Source organism: Grampus griseus (assembly GCF_964374135.1).
Source record: "Grampus griseus genome assembly, chromosome: 1".
NCBI classification, from domain to species: Eukaryota; Metazoa; Chordata; class Mammalia; order Artiodactyla; family Delphinidae; genus Grampus; species Grampus griseus.
Window position 1 is genome coordinate 130,460,380 of NC_139017.1, and position 17,406 is coordinate 130,477,785.

Consider the following 17,406-nt stretch of genomic DNA (forward strand, 5'->3'; position numbering starts at 1 on the left):
CACTAACACTCCAGAGACCTGTGTCCTACAGCATGGAGGTCCTGAGGTGGTGGGTGAATTATCTAGAATTTCAAAGCCGTGAAAAGGATGGAATTCCTGTAAAAAGATGTAATAAAGAATATTCAAAACCAGGACTATACGGGGGGGAAAATACCAAGATTAAATAATTTGCAGCTTTGTTCAAAAAATTTTTTTCTTTTAAGAAAGTGTGTTAACTGCACCGAAGACAGGATTAAACACGTAGTGCTAATGGATAAATCTAACTTGATTTTAATAAATTTTACATGCTGAGATTTAAGCGTTTCAGTTAACCTCAGATACCTGTGTAATTAGTTCTTTAAAGAGCACATTAAGCTCTTCAAGTTTTCATTTTCACTAATGCAAAAAAGGTCGATTTTTTGGCTTTCTAGGATGCGTACACTATTTCAGGTATTGCCGTGCTTGCCTGATAATTACACTGACCTGAATCTCCTCTCCTACGTTATTAATGTGGCATCTGTAGACTAAACAAGGGAAGGAAGAAATAAATGGCTCACAGAGAGGCCTCCATCTAGCTTGGAAACGTGGCCTTATCCACTTGCTGTGTCCTAGTTTGGTCACTTCGCCTTCCCTACGCTGTTATATAGGCTCTATTATCTATCTTTCGCCCTGTTCCAAGGATTAAGTGTACGGCACACGGTATTTACTCAATCATGGCGGTAGTATAATAAGATGAAATGAATGATGATCAAACTCATGTTTTCAGATTTCACAGGCTCCAAAAAACTGCTCCCTCAATTTTCAGGGCTGTCGAAGTCTTTAGGCCAATCTCTTGTTGGCTTATGGTAAAATTCGGCTGCTGAAGGGACTAAGATCTAAAGTTGGCTTTGATTCTGAAGCTTCCAACCAAACACCTGAAAGAAAATGGAAGGTCCTGCCGGCCAGTTAATCAGACGGATTAAGCCTCGCAAATCCTGCACACCCTAAGTGTCTGTGATGCTTCCTACTTCTGGAGGGGAAGAAAAGACCTGGATGGGCCACAGTCATTTCTTAGTTGAGCAAGAGAACTGTTAAAAGATGCTTAGGACACCAAAAAGGTCACGTAATAATCCACACCCTGTGTCCAGCCTGTGGACATCTGAGGTCCAGAAACCTGAATCAGAGATAAACATTTTAAAGAATGTATGTTCAGTGTTTAAAAAAAAAAACAAAAACATATAGCTGTAGTTCCTAGATCAAAACTCCTATGGGGGGAATCTTTAGCTTAGTGGGGGCTCACTTTGCAGCCATTCCACTGTCATTATCTCCATAGCTGGCTCTTTTAAATGCAAAGTATAACAATCCTCCCAAAGAATCATGATCACAGCTACTTATGGTGTTATCCTAGGAAAAGGAGGGTCTGTAGGTGGTTTATCCACCTTGGGAATTATCAGACTGGGGCAGCACTGTCATCCAGAATGTTTCTGATCTGCCTTTCCTTTCCCTGTTCATCCATCATCAGGTCAACAGATGTGTGTATGGGAATAACATGCCCCCTTGACAGGCATCCTAGCAAGATGGAAACAGGTGCGTAAATCTGTAGCTGCTTGGGCTTCCCTGGTGGCGCGGTGGTTGAGGGTCCGCCTGCCGATGCAGGGGACACGGGTTCGTGCCCCGGTCCGGGAAGATCCCACATGCCATGGCCACGGAGCCTGCGCGTCTGGAGCCTGTGCTCCGCAACGGGAGAGGCCACAACAGTGGGAAGCCCGCGTACCGCAAAAAAAAAAAAATCTGTAGCTGCCTAATGTGTTCCAAAAGCAAACGCCAAACGACTTGAGGCTTATGTCAGGTCACGGTTACACCCAATTAACAGGTGATAAGTTCTGCACAGGTAAAAGCAAACTTGTATATAGTGTATAGTACAGCCTTCTGGAAAGAGAAAGAATCTGTCTTATTTCTTCTGTGGAAGGCCTTTATTTCTTTAGGAAAATAAAGCACTAGGAGGCAATTGGATCAATTAATAAACAAATGATTGTGATAAAAGCAATGAAGAATGAAGTTGTAGTATCAAAACTAAATACTTTCAGAGATCTTAAAAGTTTATAACAAATTTAAATTCCAACTTTAATAATGAAATTAAAAACTTATCTAAGAGCTATCTAGTGGCAGCAGTAGAAACCTACACTATGACCTGTGTATTAAGTAGGATGAATTGGACTACTTAATTCTTGAAAGATACCGTTATCCACCCCTTGTTTTTTTCTTTTTATAAATTTATTTATTTAATTTTTGTCTGCGTTGGGTCTTCGTTGCTGTGCGTGGGCTTTCCTCTAGTTGCGGCAAGCAGGGGCTACTCTTCGTTGCGGTGCACAGGCTTCTCATTGCGGTGGCTTCTCTTGTTGTGGAGCATAGGCTCTAGGCGCACGGGCTTCAGTGGTTGTGGCATGCGGGCTTAGTTGCTCTGCAGCATGTGGGATCTTCCCATACCAGGGCTCAAACCCATGTCCCCTGCATTGGCAGGCGGATTCTTAACCACTGCGCTGCCAGGGAAGTCCCCTGTTATCCAGTCTTAGTCTAACTCACTGGGTTAATCCTGCAAGTACTTGGCAGACTATTGGAAGAGAGAAATCACCTTCAGCTAAAGCATCCTGAGGTTGGGCAGCCATTAATGCTGCACTGATCGCAGGCTTGTACAAAGCTTTATGCCATGGCCCTATGCAATATCTTAAAGTAGAAAGCTAAATCTTTGTTCTTGCAAGAACAATACCTCCAAGGCCAAAGAGCTCTTGCAAAGAGCATTGCCATATTCCTTACACTGGTTGTTGAAAGAAGACACTCTTTAAAATCTGTTAGCATCTACTTTTGTAAAAGGGTCTAAAGAATATTACACTTCTTGTGACTCCACTTTTATAAAAGAACACTTCTTGCACTAGTGTGGTGTGGGAATTTCCTGTAAGATGAAAATGAAACAAGCATACATGCACACATTCAGGTATCACCCAAAGTAAAGCAAAGCAAAACACAAAAAAATCTCACCTAAGTTTTATTTAAAAAAAAAAAGTACAGTAAAAAGGAAAAAAATACCTTTGCAAATATAGTCTTGACATAAATTGGCAGGTCTCCATGGGGACTTCCATAACCCCCTACAATACTAAACCCCAATCCTTCAGAGCCTTTCTCCAAAGTAATAATCTTAGGTGGAGGTGTTCTGAAAACACAATGCACGCTGTTTAATTCAAGAATAGATATTGAGAGGGAATTTCATTTTAATGGAAGAACACAGATTTGAGAGAGACTTTCATACTGCGAAATGATGCTGGTCAGTTTATCAAATCAAACTATCAGAAAGCAATCTAGAAACTTATTTTTGAATTTCCTATATCATGCCAATATTTTTGATGTTTTAGAGGTTTCTCTTTCATAAAACCCACTGTTTTTTAACTGAAAATAAAGTCATGATGCTGAAGTTGTCAAAGCACTCTTTTTTTTTGCTTAGTTTTTAACTTTTTAACTTACTGTCTAAAGCTGAACGGAACTGTCTTTACATCTTTGAAGAACATGCATGGAGATGGAGAGGCGGGGTATCACCTGAGCTTGGTGTACACCGCAGCCCACAGGTGGACCTCTGAACAGAACAGGTGACGGCAGCCCTAGAGCTCAGTAATGGCTGCTGTTATTCTGCCTGAATATCCTCGCTGCACCTGATCCCCACTTCCACTGAGTGTGGGAACTCATTCTTCAAAACCCACCTCCAATCTCCAGTGCGATGCTTTCCTGACTCCCTTGGAAGCATTCACCCCCAACTTCTCTGTGCTCCCTTTGTTCTTGGTCCAGATTTCCATACAGCACTTGTCATACTGTATCATGATTTCTTAACCATCTTTCTCCTCTACCAGATTATCAACTCCTTAAGCCTCTGCCCTCTGGGCATTCCCAGCACCAAGCGCTGTGCCTATCACACCCTCAGAATCACGACTACGTAAATGAGAACTGAAATCCAGGAGAGAAGAGAGAAACCAAGGTGAAGCAAAATGGATAAAGACAATTTGTTTCAAATGTATAATTTAGATTTTCAAAGCTTTGTCCAGTGTGGAAGTCATCTCTCTCAGAAACAACATGGGTAAAAATTAAATTACACGTTTGGGCTCAAGGAGTTAAAGCTAAGCTTAACTAACGCCAATTTCTTCTTCCCATACGTGGTTGTCCAAAGGGTAAAGACCTAAAGGAACTCTGGTACCTGGGCCCTGTCATCTCATCGGCAGGAGGTTTACATGAGTATCCCGGCAGGGCCACTTGTTCTGCGGCAGCATGCACGTCCGAGAGGCAGAGCCGCCTGATATAAATGCAGCCATTCATGTACTCAGAGAAATTTGCAAAACTGGGATATGAGCAACCTTTGAATATGCTGTTCTGTCTGACTAGAATATTCTTCCCTCTCCTCCTCCTCGATTTTGCCTGGTTTATTTTAAGCTTGATTTTCAGCTGCTTCCCACTGATACCAGTTGTTTGCTAGGCACTTGCTGGTGGTTTACAGCAGGCATCCACAGTAATTGCTGAACGTCTATACCGTATATATTATTACCTCTTTTAAATGCCACTCCTGGTTTTTCCAATTATTTAAAAACTCAGGTTAAGCATTAGTGTCTCCAAGTACCCGCCCTAGCTGAGTTATGCCTCTCTTCCATGGCTTCACAGGACTCTGTGCTTACTTCTCTCTCTCACTGAACTAAGCTCTCCAACACTTACTCTTTTATAACCATGGATTTATGGGTCTGTTTTTCCAATCCTCTGGCAGTTCTATGAGGACTGGGGCAATGCCTTCACCTACGTTTCTAAGTTTGAGTCCTCAGGACCCAGCACCTGTAGTGTCTAGCCTTAGGAAGGCACTCAATAAATATCTGCTGAAATAATGAAGTATTATCCCCTGTGGCTGAATGGTAATGACGTCATGAATAAGGCTCTACGTTTCAACACTTTGTGGCCTTATAAGCACTCTCAGTAATAGGCCACCGGCTAGACATGAACTTGATTCATGTCTCCTCTTTCAAACACAGTCAGCCCTATTGCCAAGGATATTGAAATGGGAACCTAGATGTCCAAGGCCATTGTTTTAGAGCTAGCCCCTGGGGGCCACCAAATCATTAGAGACCGTCATAATTGTACCTATCACAATTAGAGTCTGTTTTCTCCGGGAGAGGGAGGAATGCAGCTTCACTCTTCCACTGGCATTTATCTCACACTTCCAGTTAGTTTTAATTTACTTTCGCTTAGAAGACTAGTAAAAAAAAAAAAAAAAAAAACTCCAAATGTTAACAGTGGTCAGATTATAAGTCATTTTTAAATTCTTTTATCCTAGTAGTTCCCAACCTGCCAGGAGCTGTGGAATCATAGCAAAGGACCCAAGATCACAGGGCATCTCGGTAGTTCAATGGACACGTTAAAGGATGCTAAGTGTATACTATTCTTCATATAAGGGTCCTGATTTCTTTTTTTTTTTTAAATATATGGCCATTCTAGCCTGAAAATGTTATACTTTCATGTATTTGTCCCATTTTAATAGCAAGTGTTCATTACTTTCATAATGAGAAAAAAGTAAAATGAGCCTAGTTTAATATTCTTTCCTCAAGAAAGACAAACTCAAAGCTGTCATTTAAGTTAATGAGCAATCAGGAAAAAGTTGGGAATGGCTGTGACCATCAGATCCTTCCAATAAAGGCTTCGGATCAGCCAACAAACATTTATTGAGCACCAGCTAGTGACCAGGCACTGGTAGAGTTGAGACGAATAGCTTTGGGCAGCATTTCTCAAAGTGTGGGTCCTCGGCTTATCTGCAGCAACACTGTCCTGGAGAACCCACCCTAGACCACCTACTCAGAATCTCTGAGAATGGGCCAGAGGAATTAGCATATTTCAATATGCTGTTTGGGTTATTCTTATGGACATCCTAGTTTGAGAAACACTGCTTTAATGAGCAACTTTAACTGCAGTGACAGGTTTTAGTAAAAAATGCCAGCAAGCATGACGAGAAGATTTAACCTCAGAACAAGATTTTAGCTTAGAAAACTGAGGAAACCTGGTTCCTTGTGTAATGAAGAAGGGCGCATCTGGGCTACTAATCTGAGGCTTCTGAGGGGAGAGGGCACAGGCACCAGTTCCAGCGGCCAGGTGCGGTGTGTGCAGGCCCTGTGGTAACAGTCTGTGAAGAACTCACGTGGTGGAGCAAAGCCTTGGGAGAAGTAGGGCAATCCTGTTGCTTTCTTGGAGATTCCCTAGGAGTCAGAAAGGGTAACGTGTACTTTCCCATTCCTGTCCTTTAGGGAGCACACTCTACAATCTGGAAAAGGTCTCACTGAGCTTTGCCCACACACATAAGAGGCACTCTGCATCTAGAATACTCACTCTGTGTCCTCCAGATGGTGCTTGGCAGCGGGTGAACCAAGGGGGTAGCCCGTAGACATGTTCTCAAGCTGAGTTGCTATGCCACTTATATTGGTATCTGCCACAACCTGGGCGGGGGAGCGGGGGGAGTCAGAACAAGACAATCCATTATAAGTCAGGGAAGAATTAGAGAAACCATACTCTATCCAATGGTCAGTTCTCAGTCCTATTTAATCTATCTACAGAATTTGACACAATGGATTACTCTTTCTCAAACTATTTTCTTCATTTGGCTTCTATGACACTACACTTTACTAGTTTCCTTTCCACCTTCTGGCCATTTTTTTCATAGCTCCCCAAACTCTATCAGAGTGCCACAGGGCTCACTCCTGGAGCTTCTTATCTTTCCATCTCAACATCCTCTTAGTTATCTCACTTCATACCTCTTTATGAATTTAAATATCATCTATGTAATGATAATTCCTGAATCTGTCTCTCCAGCACCACCTCTTACTTAACTCCAGACCTACACACCCAATCACCAATTTGACATCCCTAATGGGATACCCAGCAGGTATCTCAAATCTAACCTGTCCAGCACTGAGCCACTCCCCCACCCCTCCTCTGCTCCCTGGCCTTCCTCATCTCAGGTAATGCAGCTTCATTCTTCCAGTCTCAGCAAACACCTTGGTGTCATCCTTGACGACTCTTCCTTTCACAACCCACTTTCAATCCTCAAAAAATTCAACTGGTCTTTCTATAAAATCATCTCTTTTTCTCTCTCTCTCTCTCTCTTTTTTTCTATTCTTTGGCCGTGCCACGTGGCATGTAGGATCTTAGTTCCCCGACCAGGGATCAAAACCATGCCCCCTGCAGTGGAAGCGAGGTGTCTTAACCACTGGACCTCCAGGGAAGTCTCTATAAAATCATCTCTTGCTTGGAGTTTTACAAAAGCCTCCTTACTCATCTCCCTGCTTCAGCCCCTCCCCTACTCAGTCTATAGCAGCTAGAATGTTCCTGTTAAAATACAGAAGATTATTTCAGTCCTCTGCTTAAAACCATCCAAGGGAAATCTGGAGCCCCCTGGATCACATGCTGAAGTTCTTAGATGGTCTATAAGGTCATCTGTAGGTGATCTGCCCAGTTATGTTTCCACTTTCGTCTCCAAACATTCTCCCCTGTGTTCACCCTGCTCCAGCCATACTGGCCCCTGGCTGTTCCTCTAACATGCCAGAGACATCTGCACCTTGGCGCTTTGTGAGTGCTGTGCATTCTGCCTGGAATTCTCTGCCCGCAGCTCCTTCACTTCCCTCAGGTCTTTACTCTGAAGTCACCCTCCTTGGCCACCCTAACTAAAAGTCCCACACCAACACCCCAGCCCAACATTTTATATTGTTTACAAAGAAACAACAGGCCCCTAGCACAAAAACAGATGCATAGATCAATGGAACAGAATAGAGAAACCAGAAATAAACCCACACACTTATGGTCAATTAATCTATGACAAAGGAGGCAAAAATATGCAATGGGGAAGAGGCAGTGTCTTCAATAAGTGATGCTGTGAAAACTGGACAAGAACATGTAAAAGAATGAAAGCAGAACATTTTTTTCACACTCCACATACAAAAATAAACTCAGAATGAATTAAAGACCTAAATGCAAGACTGGAAACCATAAAACTCCTAGAGGAAAACATAAGCAGTAAACTCATTGACATAAGTCTTAGCAATATTTTTTTGAATCTGTCTCCTCAGGCAAGGGAAACAAAAAGCAAAAATAAACAAATGGGAAGTAATTAAAAAGTTTTTGCACAGTGAAGGAAACCATCAACAAAATAAAAAAAAACAACCTACTGAATGAGATATCACCTCATACCTGTCAGGCTGGCTATTGTTCAAAAAACCACAAATAATAAATTGGTAAGGATGTGGAGAAAAGGGAACCCTAGTACACTGCTGGTTGGAATGTAAATTGGTGCAGCCGTAAAGGAAAATAGTACAGAACAACACAAGTGTCCATCAACAGATGAATGGATAAAGAAGGTGTGGTGGCTATATACAGTGGAAGATTACTCAGCCATAAAAAGAAATTTGCCATTTGCAACAACATGGATGGAACTGGAGGGAATTATGCTGAGTGGAGTAAGCAGACAGAGAAAAAACAAATACTGTATGTTTTCACTTACATGTGGAATCTAAAAGATAAAGTAAATGAATGGATATAACAAAACAGAAACAGACTCATAGATACAGAGAACAAACTAGTGGTTATCAGTGGGGAGAGGGAAGTGGGAAGGGGCAAGATAGGGGAAGGGGATTAAGAAGCACACTCTACTGGGTACAAAATAAATAAGATACAAGGATGTAATGTACAGCACAGGGAATATAGTTAATATTATATAATAACTTTAAATGGAGTATAATCCATAAAATATTGACGTACTATGTTGTACACCTGAAACTAATATAACACTGTAAATCAACTATACTTTAATTAAAAAATTAATTAAGAAAAAAAGAAAAAGAAACAGGCCCAAAATAGTCATGTATGCTAAGCCCTACTAGGAATTAACACCTAACCTAACTGCAGTTTCAGCCCCTCCTTGGAGTGGAATTTTAAAACAATCAGTCTGGAATTTCCTCATCAACACCAGTGAGGGGATCTGCTTGATAAGACCCCCTGCCTTCCCAGGAAGGGAAGGTGACCTTGCCTGAAATAATCCACTTTTTAACTTCCTTGTCCCACCTTCCGTCTCCCTATAAAAGCCTTCTATATTGTATAGATGCTTGGAGTTCCATTCTACTTGTTAAATGGGATGCTGCCCAATTCATGAATCATTGGATAAAGCCAAACAGATCTTCAAACTCACTCAGTTGCATTTTGTTTAACAACATCTTCCTTCCCCGCTTTATATTTCCTTCTTACTATCATTACTATCTAATTAATTATATATCTTGCCTTATTTATTGTCTTACCACTTCATATTAGAATGTGAGGGCATGAGTTTGTCTGTTTTATTCACTACTGTATGCCCCTTATGTAGAACATGTCTAGCATATAGTAAGTGTTCAATTAATATTTGGTGAATGAAAGAAAGAATATCTCTTACTTCCTATGATTTGCCTTTTAGAGGGTCCCAGACAAAAGTATAGAACAACCAACATTTAAACATTCACTTATATTTCTATTCTGCAAAAACATTCCAAAGAATTAAGAAGAAATATGGTATAGCTCTGACAGAATGAAGATCTGAAGTTCAGTTTTTGTCACTTAAATGATACTGTGGCTTGAGTTTCAGTTTCTTCATCTGTTAAAGAGGAATCATGAATAGCCTGCCTTGTCTGCTTATCCTGGAGTTGTCTTCCACCTCAACTAGTTATCAGAGATTCTTTCTCAAGAACTCCTGGTCTTCCCCTGCTTCTGATGAACAGTTCTTCCAGATAAGAGCACTCAAGTACAGAGTGAAGGGACTTAGCTTGACAACAATGCAAGACCTTGATTTGATTGCAGTTTCAGAATAAGCCGACAGAGGGCATGACTACCTAAATAGTTAAGCTTAGTTGCATCTATTAATAGAGTATTTAGACAAGGAAAGCCACAGACTGGCCCTGGCCCCAGCCCTGGCTGGATCAGAACACATTTTGGGTGAAGCATCCTATTCTGGGGGAAAACATTTCTATCTATAAGTTTTAGGATCTTCTGGAAATACTATAATATAAAGAATGAACAAATTGGGGGAATATTTAGGATAAACAACAAAAAAGAAAACGATAGACTCTCCTCTGCACTTACCACCAGTTTCTGTTTTTTTTCTCCTCTCCTCCCCAGCAAATGTAGTGGAGGAGTTGTCTCTGCATGTGACCTATGTAATCCTACCTACTCTCAGCCTACATCATTTTCAAAACCCCACTCCATTCCAGTTTCCATCCCTGTTGCCAGACCCAGACTCCCATGACCCACTCTCCGGCTTTTCTCCTGCAGCTTCCATCTCTGCTATTCTACTCACCCCTCGTGGCTCAGTCCTGGCCCACTTCCCACTTGCACACTCAGGGTCTAGGTCACAGCATACACATTCCCACAGCTTTAAATTCCAACAACGTGCTAACAATTCCCAGCTTAGTCTGTTATATCCAATTGCCAACTCAACATCTGCATTTTAATATCTCAAAGCCTAATTAACACAACCGAATCCAAATTCTTGATCCAACAACCAAATCCCTTCTATTCATTTTCCCTCTAGGTTTCCTCTTCTTAAGAGATGGCACCTCCAGCTGCCTAATTAGAAACCCACTAGGTATTATATTGAAAATACCCGATTGTTGGCTGGTGACTGCCCAGCTGGAAAGGTACTAGAATGCCAACCTAACTGATGCTTATTCTGAATAATCTACCACCAAATCCTCTGAACTCTACCTCCAATATACTTCTCAAGTTTGTTTCCTTTTCATCTCTCTGGTGACCATCCTAATTCAATCAATCATCATCAGCTGTCTTTTACCTGGAATCCCCACTCACCCTCTTCTAATCTTCCACACAACAGCCAGTTATCTTTTAAAATATAAAATGGATAATGGCCCTCCCCTGCTTAAAACCTTTCAGTGGTCTTTCTTTGTACCTGGAATAAAATTAAGACTCCCTAACTATACATACAAATGTCCTTCCTAGCCTACCCCTCTAATCCCATCTATGTCTTCCACTCCACCCCACATTCCACAGTTCTTTCTGCATGGAGTCCCGCCCCCTCCCCTCCACCAAACCAGTTGGTCACTTCCATTATACAAGCCTTCTTTGATTACCCATGTTCAAATTAATTTCCCGTTTTCCTTTCTGTAGCACTCTAAGTATTCCTTACAAATCGTCATGATATGTATTTGTGTGACTGTTAGCTGTCTTTCCCACCCAATCACAGGATTCATGAGGATAAGGACAGCTTCTCAATGTGAAGGTGCCTGGCACACAACTGCTTAATAAGCTTTTGTGGAATGAATAAATGAATGAACCTAAAACCTTCCTAAGGAATAGGGCGTACAGAGTTCAATATTCTGAATTTCCATGGAACAGAGTGAGATTGATAGAGGTTACAAGGAGATTGGTTCTGGGTCTTTTTAAGAAGAAAAAATCTAATAACTAAGGCAGTTACAGAATGGAATGGCTCAACTTGTTAGGACATGAGCCCCCCACAAAGCAAGGACTCAGAGACTCAAAACTCTACCGATTTGGGATATGGTGAGGGGGATTCCTATACTTGATGGGAATCTGGACATGTACTCTCAGCTGTCCATGAACCAGACCATCTGTTATGGGGCTGAAGAAGAAAGTCAGTAAAATATTACTTTTTCTAAGATACCTTCAAAAGCCAAGACTTGATGGCAACCTGCTCCTTTCTTTACTGGCTCATTTATTCAACATATAACAGCACCATGATACTGAATATAAACTGAGCACTTCCTCTATGCTAAGCACTCTTCTGAGTCCCTACAGACGTAGGTACCATCATTATTCCCATACTACAGACAGAGGAACCTGGAGCAGAGAGGTTAAGTAACTTTCTCACGTTCAGCGAAGGAGTGAAGGCTGGATTCAAACCCATGCCATTTTACTCTAGAATCCTGTGCTCTTAATTGAATTCAGTGTGAGGCAAATCACCTAGTGAGAGGGTACAGATCTGGTCTTGGACCCTCACACCTAGAGATCTGCTTCACCCTGCATATAATGAAGTACAGTCTAGACATGGAGCTGGGAAGAAAGAGGGGCAGAGAGTCAAACAAGCAGCTGCAAGTACAGGTGATCTTCATGGCTGTGCTTGGCAACAGGCGGGAAAAACGCATCCCTCCCCCCAGTACTACAAGGAGAGGGGTTGGGAGGTAGGAGATATACACCCCATGGATGTTCTAGGAAGAAAGCTTTTGAATTTTCATAAACTTTCAGGAGTCCATATAAACTGTAAAACCAAAGTCATAGTTCTATTTGGGTAAAAATTAAATTTCTTTATCTAGCTAGAAAATGTAAAAACACTAATATAGCACCACCTTACAGAAAAACTCATATCCTTCTAAAATCTGAAGGCCTCTTGCTCTCCCCCAACCCTGAAATAAGATGGGCCTCACAATAACGGACAATATTAAAACCTAGGGTCCCTGAGCTCCTGCCTATTTTGTAGGAGTGGAATACAAAGGGCTGGATGGGGAATGTGAAGCATTTTCACTGCTAGTTTGGTCTTTTGCAGGGAAGCAAGGAGACAAACCCATCCCCCCAGGATAACTCTACAGCCCCAAGGCACTTGCATCAACCTTCTCGGTCTCAGAGTTGATTGGCCTTCCTAGGCATGACTTGTGAAAGGGGATAATCCGATCTTGGAAGGGCATGTTCAGCTGGATACAAGTTTGAGGAGACAGAGCTGTGGTCTAGGAGTCTTGGCTCAGCCCTGATCTTTGCCCAGCAATACCGGGGACTAGGCTTGGAGGTGAGGCTGGGAGAGGTCTATTTCTGTGTTTGAGGAAGGGGGAAGGCAAAAAGGCTAATGGGAAGTTTGGTCACTTTTTTTTAAAGTAAATTTTGAACTACTGGGTGCAAACTTCTGTGGTAGGTTCTGAGGACATGGGTGGGAGCAGAGGAAACCCACAGAAAGCAAATGTGTTCCCCACTCTCCCACAAGCAGGCTTGCCATTGCTGTCACCTAACAGGGGAGGCAGATACGGACGCCATTCTACACGGAGAGGGGAGGGACGGACAGGGATTCCTGGGGAAGGCAGACAGCCTTCGACGTCCTGAGGTGATGGTACTAAGGTCTGTGCAACTTGAAAGAGCCATGGTGTCTGGAGTCCTTCCACCCGGCGAGGACCAGCTCCATCTCATGAGATCCACAGCCTACGGTCTGGCTTTACTACGTCACTCAGATCAGCAGCCCTTCCTCTCATGCCTCCTCCCCAGGGCCTGGAGGCAGCAGATGTTGCACCTTGCCTCCCAATCACCCTTCAAAATCACTGACCTGGTTCAAAAGCTGTGTAAGGCTATGTTCCTCCTCATTGTTGCACACAGCACTGCGACAGGAATCCCGAGAGGTTCTTCAAGGTGGAGACCTAGATATGGAACTGCTGGGTGATGGGGACGCATGCAGTAAACTAACAGAGCTTCTTGAGCTGCCACGTGATTCATCAGTTTAGACTCACCAGACGCTGACTGAAAGAACTTTGTTTTCTCCTATCTCCCCAACCTTGTTATGATCAAACATTTAATAAGTGCCTCCCTGAGCAGATGCAGGCTGCTGACCCAAAGGGAGAGGAGGAGACCTCTGCCCCTGAGAAGCAGGAGACTTGTGAAATGAAAGAAGGGAAGGAGTAAAGTTCTCCACGCCAGGGCGAGGCTTGTGAAAACAAGGATGGGAAAGAAGCCTTATCCTTTAAGCCTAAGGAACAAGAGACCTTTGGATCCCTGGAAGAAGACAAACCAATAAGCGTGTTTTCCCCTCCAAGTGAATTTTCCCCTCCCTCTGTGTTTCCCCCTCCAACTGCACCTACCCCTCCCTCTGTGCTTCCCCTCCAACTGCACCTACCCCCTCCCTGTGCTTCCCCTCCAACTGCACCTACCCCTTCCCTCTGTGCTTCCCCTTCCAACTGTACCTACCCCCTCCCTCTGTGCTTCCCCTCCAACTGCACCTACCCCCTCCCTCTGTGCTTCCCCCTTCAACTGCACCTACCCTTCACTCTGTTTCCTCCTCCAAATGAATTTCCCCCTCCCAGAGTGTTTCCCCTTCAATATTTAATTCCTTAAATTTTGTCTTCTCCTTGGAAAGGTATCTGTTCTGATATACTCTCTCGTGCCTTGGCTCCTTGTGGCATTTAATAATTTACGTTAAAAGCAAAACTAAGTTCAATCAGATGTATATGTTCTATAATAGAACCATGTATATTAGGTAAATTTTCTAATTGAGTAATAAAGCACAGGTCTTTATTGCATGGACCCTAGGAAGAGTACCTTTCCTTAAAAATAGGTTTGGGAAATTATGTTTTGAAGAATTGAAAAGTCAAAATATTGTCCAGGTAAGTAGGACATTACAGTGCATAAAAGCTTGAGCTCCTTGCTTAGAACTTTCCTGACTTGCTGGTCTTGCAAAGGAATGAGATTAGCTTTTAGATTTGTTAGGACCCAAATCTTGCAGTACAAAATACAAACTCAGCACTCACACCCAGCCTGCATCCTAAATCCATAGTGCAGATACGCTGGAAACAGACAGGAAGAACTGTCACGTTAAGGTGACCCCTGAGAAAGTTGGCATCTTAAGATGAGAGCACATTACAGAACAATCAGAAAAACCTTGCTTTGTCCCCATGCCTGGCATTTGGTGTAACTTAATGAACTAGAAAGCATATCTGATTAAAGTTTTTATTTAGAATCTAGGGACACTGATTCTAGTGACATCAGAATATTTTGATCTTAATTATCTGTTTTCAGAATATAATGGTCTGAAGTGTCAAATGTTTTAAGTTTGGAGTGAAGTAAGAAAAAGCAAAGTGACCTAGACACATCATCATCTAGTGGCACACACCTCAAATGCCACCTGGAAAACCACCACACTACTAGGATTTTAAAAGGAATTTTAGCATCCTCTGACTTCAAGACTATGTTATTATAATGAGCGTAATAAAGTATCACTTATTTAATGCTTAACATTTTCAATCCAGTATTTTTATTAAGTGCTACACCGCATTTAACCCTCACGGCAACCTTGAAAGAAAGAAGCCGTGATCCAGTTTCCTACAGGAAACTTAAGAGTTAAAAGGATTCAAGATGCACAACTTTCTGACACTAAACCTTTCATGTCCTTCAGAACTTACCCCAGGTCTTCACTTCAACTTTCAAACCTTTAGCTCTTGATCCTTTTCCCGAAGCTTACCACCCTTTTTCTGGCATCACTTGGCTTTCTACCCATCATGAACCCTCACAGATCATCTGGTTTTATCCCTAGCTACATAATAAATCACCTAGAAAGCTTTAAAATAGCCCAGTGTTCAGGCCACATCCCAGACCAATTAATTCCATGGGGTGAGACCCAGGAACTGATACTAGAGTCAGTGATTTTACTGGGCAACCAAGGTTAACAACTACTCACATGTTGTACCTTTATAGAGAGGGGATACAGGTGGGGAGAGACAGGTATTCCAGGCATAGAGAACAGCATGTGCAAATCTTTGTTCATCCCTAAAGAATGCACTACTCCAGTGGGTCTCAGGTTGCTCTCTAACTAGCAGCATCAGTACCACCTGGCAGCTTGTTATAAATGGAAATTCCTGGATCCACCCCAGTCCTACACAATAAGAAGCTCTTGGGGTGGGACCCAGCAGTTTGTCTGTTTAACGAGCCCTCCAGATAGTTCTGGAACATGCTGAGGTTTGAGAAGCATTTCTCTCAAATGTCAAAATATTTTCTTTATTCATGCTTAGAAAATGACCATCCTAGAAGGAAAGCCATCCGACTCAAACTCCCCTGAAAACCTTTTTATCCTCTTTTTCAGAGGTAAAAACATCTCCATCTTTTTATCTATGTCCTTTGCTCCCAAATACTCCCTTGCTCTCTACTGACTTGCCACAAACTTTAAAGAGAGAAATCAATTCTTTTAAAGATTGCTAGCGGGACTTCCCTGGCAGTGCAGGGGGTGCGGGTTTGATCCCTGGCCAGGGAGCTAAGACCCCACATGCCCCAAGGCCAAAAAACCAAAAAACATAGAACAGAAGCAATATCGTAAAAAATTCAATAAAGACTTTAAAAAGTGTCAACATAAAAAAAAGCTAAAACAAAGATTGCCAGCGATTTATCTGCCAGCTGCAATGACTTTCCCACGGTTTTATTTTCTTCTGCCTCATTCGTAAGTGTGCTATTTTTTAAAAAAAATATTTCAATATCCCCAATTGTTTAATCTTGAGATATAGTTTGGTTTGAGGTAGTTATTTTACAAATTTCTATAAATTTGTTTTTTAAAAAAATTTTTTAATTTTATTTATTTTTATACAGCAGGCTCTTATTAATCATCCATTTTATACACATCAGTGTATACATGTCAATCCCAATCGCCCAATTCATCCCATCACCGTCCCCACCCCCCTGCCGCTTTCCCCCCTTGGTGTCCATATGTTTGTTCTCTACATCTGTGTCTCAATTTCTGCCCTGCAAACTGGTTCATCTGTACCATTTTTCTAGGTCCCACATATATGTGTTAAGATACTATATTTGTTTTTCTCTGACTTACTTCACTCTGTATGACAGTCGCTACATCCATCCACGTCTCAACAAATGACCCAATTTCGTCCCTTTTTATGGCTGAGTAATATTCCATTGTATATATGTATCACATCTTCTTTATCCATTCATCTGTCAATGGACATTTAGGTTGCTTCTATGACCTGGCTATTGTAAATAGTGCTGCAATGAACATTGGGGTGCATGTGTCATTTTATTTGGGGGGGTGGGGTTACGCGGGCCTCTCACTGTTGTGGCCTCTCCCATTGCAGAGCACAGGCTCCGGATGCGCAGGCTCAGCGGCCATGGCTCACGGGCCTAGCCGCTCCGCGGCATGTGGGATCTTCCCGGACTGGGGAACGAACCCATGTCCCCTGCATTGGCAGGCGGACTCTCAACCACTGTGCCACCAGGGAAGCCCGCATGTGTCTTTTTGAATTATGGTTTCCTCTGGGTATATGCCCAGTAGTGGGATGGCTGGGTCATACAGTAATTCTATTTTTAGTTGTTTAAGGAACCTCCATACTGTTCTCCATAGTGGCTGTATCAATTTACATTCCCACCAACAGTGCAAGAGGGTTCCCTTTTCTCCACACCCTCTCCAGCATTAGTTGTTTGTAGATTTTCTGATGATACCCATTCTAACTGGTGTGAGGTGACACCTCATTGTAGCTTTGATCTGCATTTCTCTAATAATTAGTGATGTTGAGCAGCTTTTCATGTGCCTCTTGGCCATCTGTATGTCTTCTTTGGAGAAATGTTTACTTAGGTCTTCTGCCCATTTTTGGATTGGGTTGTTTGTTTTTTTAATATTGAGCTGCATGAGCTGTTTATATA

At 42.3% G+C, this 17,406-nt stretch overlaps 1 protein-coding gene across 7 annotated transcripts in view; it reads right to left on the reverse strand.

Moving 5' to 3' along the window:
* PATJ (PATJ crumbs cell polarity complex component) overlaps window positions 1-17,406 on the reverse strand; it is a 357,190-nt gene that overhangs the window by 3,128 nt on the left and 336,656 nt on the right. For 6 of the 7 annotated variants that reach the window (XM_082652883.1, XM_082652885.1, XM_082652881.1 and 3 more), the window contains 2 exons: window positions 6,358-6,464; window positions 3,043-3,166 (listed from right to left, as the gene is read on the reverse strand). In XM_082652883.1, the coding sequence (XP_082509009.1) occupies window positions 3,043-3,166; window positions 6,358-6,464 (231 nt within the window). The remainder of the gene's footprint in view (window positions 1-3,042; window positions 3,167-6,357; window positions 6,465-17,406) is intronic. The other variant, XM_082652884.1, reaches the window with a different exon arrangement.